General features: G+C 44.0%; 1 protein-coding gene across 10 annotated transcripts in view; it reads left to right on the top strand.

The window, feature by feature from the left end:
- The window catches only part of LOC113803559 (chloride channel protein 2), a 215,969-nt gene that overhangs the window by 167,965 nt on the left and 35,504 nt on the right, over nucleotides 1–12,500 (top strand). For all 10 annotated transcript variants that reach the window (XM_070136976.1, XM_070136974.1, XM_070136977.1 and 7 more), the window contains one exon: nucleotides 7,351–7,505. In XM_070136976.1, the coding sequence (XP_069993077.1) occupies nucleotides 7,351–7,505 (155 nt within the window). The remainder of the gene's footprint in view (nucleotides 1–7,350; nucleotides 7,506–12,500) is intronic.

Below are 12,500 nucleotides of genomic sequence, written 5' to 3'. Positions count from 1 at the left end.
GGCATGTGGCCCGGGGTAGAGTCCAACACGGCCTGTGTTGGAAAAATGGCGGGAAAAACCACGGAGAAAATGACTTTCTGTTTTATATATTTACGTTTAGATGTTTTTTTTTTTGTTGTTTTGTTTCTATTGTTGTTATTGTTTTATTATTCGAGTTTTGTTTTTGTTTTGTTTTCGTAGTCGAGTTTGGTTTTATTTTGTTTAGGAATTGTTATCATTTTTTGTCTTCATTTTTATCACCATTTTTTTTATTTTTCTCTTCGTTTTTATTTCACGGAATCTTTACGAACAATCATCCAGTAAATGTATCGTTATTTCCAAGTGACATTTTATTGATTTGTTTTTGTCCCCCATTTTATTACGTATCGATTGATTTCTTTCTTTCATTTTATCCGTGTCGAAAATTTCGTTTTAATGTCGTTTCCCCTGAACCCTGTCTGTCGATGAGAAAGGGACACGTGGCAGATTTTTGGTACGCTTGTATCCCTCAGATCGCTAGGCTTATGTTTTTCTTGTTGTTTTATTAGTTTTGCGGTTGTTTTACTTTTATTTCTGTTATTTACATGTTGTAACTGTTGTTTGTTCTCGTTTGATGTTATTGTATCTGTTTGATGTTGGCATTATTGTTGTTATTATTGTTATATAATTATCAGTTTTATTATTATTATTATAATTTTATAATTATAATATTAGCATTATCATTATTATTGCCTCTGTTATTATCACCATCGTTGTCATTATATTTTGATTTTTCTCTTTAAAATTAAGTTCTTATGAATTAAGGGCTTTGCCTTGTCACACCTTCCTCGAGAAAGGAAAAAAAGAAAGAAAATGCTTCTTATTAGTGTCACTCCCGCACACTAGACAGGGTGAGGTGGCTGAGTGTGTCCTGTAGGGTGAGCAGGGGGAAGGGAGGGTGAGTATAAGGGAGGGTGAGTATAAGGGAGGGTGAGTATAAGGGAGGGTGAGTATAAGGAAGGGTGAGTATAAGGGAGGGTGAGTATAAGGGAGGGGGGAGGGAGGGAGGGCTGGTTGGGTTGTTATTCACCTTAAAAAAAAAAAAAAGTGTATATTTAGCACCTTCACCCATCACCCTTCACATACACTTCATTATTTTATCTTTTTCTGTATATATTTACCGCTTGTCGCCGAACACTCCTTGGTTCAAAAAAGGTGTTTGACTCTGCTAGCCTTAAGTTATTATAATAATGATGATGATGATGTTCATAAGAATGATAATGATAAGAATAATCATAATTATGGTAATTATGATAATTATAAAAGCAATAATTGGATACTTCAAATCTCGCTTCAATAAAAAAATATTTACCTAATATATACATTACTATTATTTTTTTCTATAATTATTATTTACCTAAAGCTTTCGAAATTAAATAAAAATAAATTATCTATTATGATATAAAAAAATCTTCAAATTCTCAAGCTTGCAGAGGTTTATGTATGTACAGATTCCTTCTTTTCCATTTTCATAGATAAGTTTCGTCTAATTAAAAGGAACAAGATAATTCATGTATAGTCTGTATTGTAAATAATAATCTCGACTATATATATATGATTCAGTAAATCACCTCAAAATTATTTGATTCGTGAAATATGTTAAATGTTAATGCGTTTAGGGATTTTTCAGCATCATATTTTCCCCTATATGTTTTACTGGGGACCGTTTTCCCCTAGACTTGGTTTTACTTGAGACTATTTTCCCCTAGATTTAGTTCTACATGATACCATTTTCCCCGGCATTTCTCTTCCGGGGGGTATTTTTCTCCCGTTTCTCCCCAAATATGGTTAACTTCCCCCATACTTTCCTTACGACAGAGTGGCTATTATTTCCCTTTTAACTTATAGGGATTATTTTTTCCCGTCATGTTCCCGCCAAAAAACATTTTCATCTATTATTTTACCACGTTGGTATTTTTTTCCCAATATTTTCTCTAGTTTTGCTGCTTTCCCCTATCATTAACACTTTTTTTTCCCCTCACGAACCATATTTTTCCCCTGTTTTGCAAGAAAGGCTAATTTTCCCACATTAATTCCTCTCATTCCTCGCCCAACGGTTTAGCTAACTCACCCTCAAGCAGATGAGACAGAATTGTTTTTGTTCTTTTTATCACCTAGGAAGCTTTTATTTTTCTAACTCACCCTCAAGCAGATGAGACAGAATTGTTTTTGTTCTTTTTATCACCTAGGAAGCTTTTATTTTTCTAACTCACCCTCAAGCAGATGAGACAGATTTGTTTTTGTTCTTTTTATCACCTAGGAAGCTTTTATTTTTCTAACTCACCCTCAAGCAGATGAGACAGATTTGTTTTTGTTCTTTTTATCACCTAGGAAGCTTTTATTTTTCTAACTCACCCTCAAGCAGATGAGACAGAATTGTTTTTGTTTTTTATCACCTAGGAAGCTTTTATTTTTCTAACTCACCCTCAAGCAGATGAGACAGAATTGTTTTTGTTCTTTTTATCACCTAGGAAGCTTTTATTTTTCTAACTCACCCTCAAGCAGATGAGACAGAATTGTTTTTGTTCTTTTATCACCTAGGAAGCTTTTATTTTTCTAACTCACCCTCAAGCAGATGAGACAGAATTGTTTTTGTTCTTTATCACCTAGAGCTTTTATTTTTCTAACTCACCTAAGCAGATGAGACAGAATTGTTTTTGTTCTTTTTATCACCTAGGAAGCTTTTATTTTTCTAACTCACCCTCAGCAGATGAGACAGAATTGTTTTTGTTCTTTTTATCACCTAGGGAAGTTTCTTATTTTCTAACTCACCTCTCAAGCAGATGAGACAGAATTGTTTTGTTCTTTTATCACCTAGGAAGCTTTTATTTTTCTAACTCACCCTCAAGCAGATGAGACAGAATTGTTTTTGTTCTTTTTATCACCTAGGAAGCTTTTATTTTTCTAACTCACCCTCAAGCAGATGAGACAGAATTGTTTTTGTTCTTTTTATCACCTAGGAAGCTTTTATTTTTCTAACTCACCCTCAAGCAGATGAGACAGAATTGTTTTTGTTCTTTTATCACCTAGGAAGCTTTTATTTTTCTAACTCACCCTCAAGCAGATGAGACAGAATTGTTTTTGTTCTTTTATCACCTAGGAAGCTTTTATTTTTCTAACTCACCCTCAAGCAGATGAGACAGATTTGTTTTTGTTCTTTTTATCACCTAGGAAGCTTTTATTTAGCTAACTCACCCTCAAGCAGATGAGATAGAATCGTTTTTGTTCTTTTTATCACCTAGGAAGCTTTTATTTTTCTAACTCACCCTCAAGCAGATGAGATAGAATTGTTTTTGTTCTTTTTATCACCTAGGAAGCTTTTATTTTTCTAACTCACCCTCAAGCAGATGAGACAGAATTGTTTTTGTTCTTTTTATCACCTAGGAAGCTTTTATTTTTCTAACTCACCCTCAAGCAGATGAGACAGAATTGTTTTTGTTCTTTTATCACCTAGGAAGCTTTTATTTTTCTAACTCACCCTCAAGCAGATGAGACAGAATTGTTTTTGTTCTTTTTATCACCTAGGAAGCTTTATTTTTCTCAAATCCTCAAGCAGATGAGGCAATTTTTTTTGTTCTTTTGTCACCCAGGTAGTTTATTTTCTAACTCACCCTCAAACAGATTAGAGACAGAATAGTTTTTGTTCTTTTTATCACCTAAGGAAGCTTTATTTTCTAACTCACCTCAAGCAGATGAGACAGAATTGTTTTTGTTCTTTTATCACCTAGGAAGCTTTATTTTCTAACTCACCCTCAAGCAGATGAGACAGATTTGTTTTGTTCTTTTTATCACCTAGAAGCTTTTATTTTTCTAACTCACCCTCTGATGAGACAGATTTGTTTTTGTTCTTTTTATCACCTAGAAGCTTTTATTTTTCTAATCACCTCAAGCAGGACAGACAGAATTGTTTTTGTTTTTTTCACCTAGGAAGCTTTTATTTTTCTAACTCACCTCAAGCAGACAAAATTTTTTTTGTTCTTTTTATCACCTGTGGAAGCTTATTTTTCTAACTCACCCTCAAGCAGATGAGACAATTGTTTTTGTTCTTTATCACCTAGGAAGCTTTTATTTTTCTAACTCACCCTCAAGCAGATGAGACAGAATTGTTTTTGTTCTTTTATCACCTAGGAAGCTTTTATTTTTCTAACTCACCCTCAAGCAGATGAGACACAATTGTTTTTGTTCTTTTATCACCTAGGAAGCTTTTATTTTTCTAACTCACCCTCAAGCAGATGAGACAGAATTGTTTTTGTTCTTTTATCACCTAGGAAGCTTTTATTTTTCTAACTCACCCTCAAGCAGATGAGACACAATTGTTTTTGTTCTTTTTATCACCTAGGAAGCTTTTATTTTTCTAACTCACCCTCAAGCAGATGAGACAGAATAGTTTTTGTTCTTTTTATCACCTAGGAAGCTTTTATTTTTCTAACTCACCCTCAAGCAGATGAGACAGAATTGCTTTTGTTCTTTTTATCACCTAGGAAGCTTTTATTTTTCTAACTCACCCTCAAGCAGATGAGACAGAATTGTTTTTGTTCTTTTTATCACCTAGGAAGCTTTTATTTTTCTAACTCACCCTCAAGCAGATGAGACAGAATTGTTTTTGTTCTTTTTATCACCTAGGAAGCTTTTATTTTTCTAACTCACCCTCAAGCAGATGAGACAGAATTGTTTTTGTTCTTTTTATCACCTAGGAAGCTTTTATTTTTCTAACTCACCCTCAAGCAGATGAGACAGAATTGTTTTTGTTCTTTTTATCACCTAGGAAGCTTTTATTTTTCTAACTCACCCTCAAGCAGATGAGACAGAATTGTTTTTGTTCTTTTATCACCTAGGAAGCTTTTATTTTTCTAACTCACCCTCAAGCAGATGAGACAGATTTGTTTTTGTTCTTTTTATCACCTAGGAAGCTTTTATTTTTCTAACTCACCCTCAAGCAGATGAGACAGAATTGTTTTTGTTCTTTTTATCACCTAGGAAGCTTTTATTTTTCTAACTCACCCTCAAGCAGATGCGACAGAATTGTTTTTGTTTTCTTATCACCTAGGAAGCTTTTATTTTTCTTTGTAAATGTGTGTGTGTGTTTTGGGAGGTAGCCCTGTGTATTTGTCGACACGCGGGTACAAGCTGTAGATCGCATGGGCGTTATTTTATGTTGTTTTTGTTTGTGTTTTTGTCGGTTGACTTTGCAAGCCTAATGTAGCCTGTAGCCGTGCAGTGGTTGTGGTAGCAGTACTTTCATGTCTCTGGAGAGGTGTGTGTATATATATATGTATACTTTCAGCTGTTATCTGTGTACTGTTTTGGATGGATTGCTTGGTCGGTGTGCTTGTTTGTATGTTTGTGTGTGGTCTGTGTAGTCTTTGTTTGGATGGTTGGTTCACGTGTTTTGCTTTTTGTGTTTGCTGTCTTTGTAAGTACAGGTTATGTCGACGTTGTTGTCTTTTTATTTTTTTATTTACAGGTTGCATCTAATTTATCAAAAGACCATATTAGCACCTCAAGTCCTTCAAATAATATCTTTAATTGTCGGTAATTAAATGAATAACGACTAGAACCACAAAAAGAGACCAGAAAAAAAAAATAAATAAATAACGGGGTCATAATGACACTCAACACTCGCATGTCTGGTACTTCGTATGCGGCGCCGGTACCTTGTTCTGGTACTCTCCACTCGTCCGGTTTTGTCGTGCGGCCGCGAAGCTAATTGAGGACCGGCTCATGTAGATTTTAATTCTTCCTTTTCTTTTCTTCTCTCTTAAATTTTTAGAGAGGAGTATGGTAGTGTTGTAAATGAAGCGGTTGTGGGTGAGTTGTTGACCTGGAAATATCTGAATTGTGGGTGGGTGAGAGAGAGAGAGAGAGAGAGAGAGAGAGAGAGAGAGAGAGAGAGAATGAAAGAAAGAAAAAGAGAAAGAGAGTTAGAGAGAGAGAGAGCGAAGAGAAAGAAAAAGACAGAGAGAGAGAGTTAGAAAGTAAGAAAGAGTTAGAGAGAGAAAGAGAGACTGCGAGATTGAGAGATTGGGAGAGGCGCGGAGAGCGGGTGGCCTGGCGTCCGAGGGAGCGGGGCCAGGAGGACGTGACTCGCTGTGGAATAGCTTTATGGGAATGTAAGGACGTGTCTGTCTTGTCTTTTTATGTGTCTTGTGTCGGTGGAGCGGTTTCGCGGGAGCGGGAATGTCTGGCTGTATGGCTGTATGGCTGTATGGTGCCTCTAATTCGGGCTCTTATGGTGCTGGGTGATTGTTCGTCTTGTGCCTGGGATGAGATTTTTTTCGGCGCGGAATCGTCCCGTCTCGAGTTATGGCGTTTGATTCGGTCTGCGCCCTCGGTCGGTCTCTGGTTCTCTCTCTCTCGGGCTTCATTTGTTTCAGTCATTCGGTCTGTTTATCTGTCCGTCTGTTTTGCTATTTATATATCTGTTTATCTATCTTCTCTCTCTCTTTTTGTCTCTTTCTCTTTCTTCTCTCTCTCGCTCTCTCGCTCTCTCGCTCTCTCGCTCTCTCGCTCTCTCTCTCTCTCTCTCTCTCTCTCTCTCTCTCTCTCTCTCTTCGTCCAACTCAGTCTCCTGTGTTACCTCTCTTTCCTCTCTTTGTCATTTGGCGTCCTTGCCTCACCCCTTCTCTTTTACTCGATAGTCTCCTCCTCCTCATCTTCTTTCTCTTCTTCTTTCTCATCTTCTTTCTCCTTATTTTCCTCTTTCCTTATTTTTGTTTCGAAGATTACCACCTCGAGAAGAAATTGTATCACGATGAAAAGGAAAGGAAAAATAATGATCAGAAAACGTGACAAAGAGAATGAAGAAACAGAAAACGTAACAAAGAAAAAGAAGAAATAGAAAACGTAACAAAGAAAAAGAAAACGGGTAATAGAGGATTAGACCTTGAGGTGCTAAGTCATTGTTCTCTGGTCTTTGTGTGTGCGTGTGTGTGTGTGTGTGTGTGTGCGCGTGTGTGTGTTTCTGTGCGTGTGTGCGTGTGTGCGTGTGTGTGTGTGTGTGTGCGTGTGTGTGTTTCTGTGTGTGTGTGTGCGTGTGTGCGTGTGTGTGTGTGTGTGCGTGCGTGCGTGTGCGTGTGTGTGTGTGTTTCTGTGTGTGTGTGTTTCTGTGTGTGTGTGTGTGTGTGTGTGTGTGTGTGTGTGTGTGTGTGTGTGTGTGTGTGTGTCTATGTACGCGTACGTGTGTATTTGCATACTCACAAAAATCTTACGTATGTGAGAGGATGCGTATGTAGTATAAAAAAAAAATGATAATAAAAAATAAAAAAAAGACCATTCCAATCACAACCTTCCAACAAGACGCTAACGCCCCGCCCTCCCCCTTCCCGCCCACAGATGTACGGGCGCTACTCGGCCAACCTCGCCGAGTACGCCCGTCAGGAAGCCCGCCGCCTGCGCGAGGACGACCACCACAAGGACGAGGTTCTCTTTTCCAAGGAGCTGCAGCCGTACCGGGGGAGGGTCGCCCGGACCTGCATCTCCTTCATCAGGTGAGGACACGGTTTTTTTGACGGTTCTGGTTCTTTTTTAATTGTTTCTCGTTTATATGGTTTTTGTGTGTGTTGCTTGGTATCTAACTATCTCTGTCTCTCTCTCTGTCTCTGTCTCTCTCTCTCTCTCTCTCTCTCTCTCTCTCTCTCTCTCTCTCTCTCTCTCTCTCTCTCTTCCTCTCTTTCTCTTTCTCTTTCTCTTTCTCTTTCTGTCTCTCTCTGTCTCTCTCTGTCTCTCTCTGTCTCTCTGTCTGTCTGTCTCTCTATATATATATATATATATATATATATATATATATATATATATATGTATATATATATATATATAAAATTTTTCTTTGATCGGTTATATTGTTAGCGTTTGGGTTCCTGCTGGAGGAAGAACATCTCTTTTATTGTGCTGTAGGAATCGTGTTTTTTTTTTAATGATGATGTCTTCACATAATGATTCTTTCTGCGAAGACGGAAGTTGAATTCACTTCGACGCAGAAGGAGCTACTTGCTCTGCCTGCCGCGGCCGCCCCCTTGCGAGCGGCGGCGGCGTGCGGGGTCCTGTCGGCGCGGCGTGCGAGGGGGCACTGGCGCGGGTGTTCGAGGCGGGCGCGGGCGGGGGCGTCGCGAGCGCTCTTGCACGCGCGCAACCGTGCATGTGGGAATACACGCACGGTGCTTGTAAGAGCGCACATATATCAGGGATCAGGGATTTAAATGTGTGTATGTATGTATGTATGTATATATATATATAGCACAGTGCTTGTAAGAGCGCACATATAGCAGGGATTTAAATGTATATATGTATATATGTATATATGTATATATATATATATATATATATATATATATATATATATATATATATAATGTATATGTATATATATATACATATCTATGTATATATATCACAGACACACGCCCACTCACATGTACATTTTAATGCATATACACCTATTCATATACATACCCTCCCCCCCCCCCCCGTAAATTCGCCGAGCATGTCCAGCCCCCACCCCCCCTACCCCACCCCTTCCCCCGAGCGCCCCCCTCCCCATCCCCGACCGCCCCCCTCCCTCTCCCCGCCCCCCTCCCCGCCCCCAGACACCGCCGTCGAGTCGCGGGCGAGACGAAGGCCCTCCATCAGCGCCGCCACACGGAGTCGCCGCGATTAAAACTTTTATTTCCCTCGAACGAGTAGCTTCCGGAGCCGCCATGAAAGAGCCCGAGACGCGAGGGGGCGGAGGAGTACTCTCTCGGAGGGGGGGAGGAAGGGGAGAGAGGGAAATGGAAGGGGAAAAAAGGGGAGAGAGAGAAATGGAAAGGGAAAAGAGAGGGGGAAAGAGGGAAATGGATGGGGAAAAGAGAGGGAGAGAGGAAGAGAGGGAAATGGATGGGGAAAAGAGAGGGAGAGAGGAAGAGAGGGAAATGGATGGGGGAAAGAGAGCAAGAGAGGGGAAAGAGGGAGGGAAGAAGGAGAGAAGGTGAGGGGATAGGAGGAGGGGAAAAGGGTTGGGGAGAGGAAGAGGGAGGGAGAGCGAGAGAGCGAGAGAGCGAGAGAACGAGAACGAGAGCGAGAGCGAGAGAGAGAGACCGAGAGACCGAGAGCGGTTGAGAGGCAGGGCGTGTGTTTGGTGGGCGTGTTTGACATGTTTCGCTGAATTGATATGAGTGGGCGGGGCGTCCTGGAATGTTGAGAAACAGACACCATATATGATAGATTTATTCATATAAATATGTGTATATGTATTTTTCATTCAAATGCATATTTATTTATTTATTTATTTATTTATTTATTTATTTATTTATATAGATACATACATATATATATATATATATATATATATATATATATATATATATATATATATATATATATATATATATATATGCTTGTAATCTTATGAATATGCACACATAATTGTATTTGTGTGTATGTCACGGACATGTGTGCCATGATTAATTATATTTGTTTTTTTATTATTGTCGTAATGATGATAACGATGAAAATGATATTGGTAGTGATAGCGGTGATAGCAATGATAATAGTGATGATAATGATAATTAGGATAATGATAGTGATAAAAGGTGATAGGGATGATAGGAGTAATCATAATCAGGATTATTTTTATTATTATTGATGTTCTGATTTCGGCGCCGGTGAACAGCTACCTTTCCTAAGGAATTTTTTTTCCTAAGGATTTCTCTCCTAAGGATTTCTCTCCTAAGGATTTCTCTGCTAAGGATTTCTCTCCTAAGGATTTCTCTCCTAAGTCCTGCGGCAGGACAGCTGGGCTCAGGAGAGAAATCATGAGGCGGGAGGATCTCAGCCCTCATCTCCACCTCACAAATTAATGGCTCAGGACTGCTGTGCTGCTAATCTCCCCCCCCCTCCCCTCTCCCCCCTCCCTCTCCTTCCCCTTCCCCTCTCCCCTCCCTCTCCTTCCCCTCCCTCTCCCTCCCTCTCCTTCCCTCTCCTCCTCTCCCTTCCCCCTCCCTTCCCTCTCCCCCTCCGATAGTCCACTCACTACCCCTGCTCTCTGTCCTTCCCCTATCCCCTCTCCCTGCTATTCCCCGCCCCTTCTCCTCCCCTCCTGCTGCTCTCTACCTCCCCTTCCCCAGCCATCCTCCCCCTTCCCTTCCCTTCCTCCCTCCTCATCCTTCTCCTCCTCCTCCTACTCCTCCTCCTCCTCCTCCTCCTTCCTCCTCCTCCTCCTCCTCCTCCTTCCCCACCTCCTCATCCTTCCCCTCCCTCCTCCTATCCCCTCCCCCCTCCCTCCCCTCCTGCTCCACCCCTTCCCCGGCCCTCTCTCAGCTCTTTCCTCAAGGTTGTTCCTCCCCTTCCCCCCCCTCTTTCTATTCCCCCAGCCTTCTGAGAGGTCAAGGACGCGGTGCTATGCTTACTCTCTCCCCTCCCCGCACCATCTGTAGGATCACTCCCCCCCCCCCTCCCACCCACCCAACTTCATCAACATCCTTGGCCACGCCCTTTCCGTCCCCTCCCTTCCTCCCTTTCCTTCCTTTCTCCTCTTCTTCCTCCCATCCTCCCTTCCCATTCCCCCTTCCTTACTTCCACCCCCCCATTTCTGCCCTCCCCTCCCCCTGCCCTTTCTATCCTCCTCCTTCCCTTCTCCTCCCTCCCTTCCCTCTCTCTCTCCCTTCCTCCCTTCTTCCCTTCCTCCCCTTTCCTCTCTCCTCCCCCACCCTCTCCTCTCCCCTCCCTCCCTCTCCCCCTTCCCTTTCTTCTCCCTCTCCTCCCCCTTCCTTCTCCCCTTCCCTCCCCTTTCCTCTCCCCCTCCCCTCCCTCTCCTCTCCCCTCCCTCCCTCTCCCTCCCCCTCCTCCCTCCTCCCCCTCCCCTCCTCACCCTCTCCTCCCCTCCCCTTTCCTCTTCCGCTCCCCTTCCTTCTCCCCCTCCCCCTCCCCTTCCTTCTCCTCTCCCCTCTCCCCTCTCCCCTCCCAACAGCTTTCTTACGTAAGGCAGAGTTCCCTCAACACGCCATCCTAAGAAGGGGAAAAAGAGGGTCCCCAAGCGAGGGCGTTGCGCAGTGTCGTCGGGCGAGCGAGGGGACCATCATGTCCTCAGGAGAGAGCGCTGCCGATAAGGACGGATAAGAGATAAAAGATACGCGGAGGAGGAGGAGGAGGAAGAGGAAGAGGCAGGCGGAGGAGGACGTGGAGGGAATGGCAAGGAGCCGCCTGGAATAGGGAAGTGAAAGGCTGAGGAGAGATAGAGAGACAGAGAGAGAGAAAGGAACATAATACGGTCGTTCGTATTACAGGCGCGTGCCAACTGCGCCGTTAGTGTTGTCGGGGAAGCATGTCCGTCGGGACACGATAGAAAGAATTCTTCAGCAAATCACGGTTTTCCAAGACGATCCATACGTGTCTGTGTCCGTGCGGAACATTCGTGCAGGCAAAGCAGCGAAATGTTTTAAAACGCACGAGCAAAAAATATATATATATTATCACAACGAAAAGAGATATACACGGAAACTTGCAAGAAGAGCGTGGGCCGGGAGCGGGCGGTGGGGCGGCGATGTCCACGCGAGGCGGACTGGGACGTAGGTCACCGCGCGACCCACGAGGGTAGTGGGCGGGACGCGAGCCCAAGGCGCCCCCACGACGCACGCCTCCTCGGCCTCGCGGGCCGCCTCGAGCTCCCCTTCCTTGCCGAAGTGCCCTCGTGTGCCTTCGCGTTGGCCGTGGGTCATCTGTACCCCTGGAGCGTTTCGAGCGCGGGGCGGGAGGCGCGCGGGAGGGGGCGTCCGCGGGTGGGCAGAAGGCGTCCCGCGGCGCCTGCGCGGCCGCTTGCTTGCTTGCCGGGAGCGCTTCCGGGGCGGGGCGGCGGAGGGGGCGTCGTAGGCTTAGATTTATCGCGGCGCTCCATCTTGCGGCGAATGTGTCGCTGTCATGTGCGTCGTGCGGGTGCGGGCAGCGCCGTAATGAGCGGCTGAGGGCCCTCTGCAGGCCCGAGGAGCACGCGACGGCCGGGCGAGCGGGCACTGCAGTCAGCCGTGCCATCGATCGAGGCCGATTGCCGGGGCGCACGCTGACCCCCTTGGTCGATTCCCATCCTGCAGTCAACATTTCCTCCCTCCTGGGCCTGGAGGTGAGAGCTTCCTTGGAGGAGCTCCCGCGCCGCTCTCCTGCACGCTCGCTCTCGGCGCGCCTCGGCACGTCCTCATGGCGGTCGTCCGCTTCACGTGCGCTCGTCGCGCCAGGTACGTGCTCTGCTGCTGCCCCTGCTGCCCACTGCCGCCCCTGCTGCCCCCTGCTGCCCCTCGCCCTCGGGCTGCTGCTTGCCCCCTCGTCATGTATGTATGTGACTCGCCCTTTGGCCGAGCGGGCGCTTTGTGTGACTGACTCCCTCACCTTCTCTCCGGCCGCAGGATTCGTGCACTGCTCAGGTACATTATTTCGGGTTTGCATTATGTTTATGCAGCGATGTGCCGTGAGATTCCGCTCTGTGATTTCGCTCGCCAATTCAGCAAAGGGTCCGATGA

The sequence above is a fragment of the Penaeus vannamei genome, chromosome 22 (genome assembly GCF_042767895.1).
Source record: "Penaeus vannamei isolate JL-2024 chromosome 22, ASM4276789v1, whole genome shotgun sequence".
Lineage (NCBI taxonomy): Eukaryota > Metazoa > Arthropoda > Malacostraca > Decapoda > Penaeidae > Penaeus > Penaeus vannamei.
This window is presented reverse-complemented; position numbering and strand designations above follow the sequence as displayed.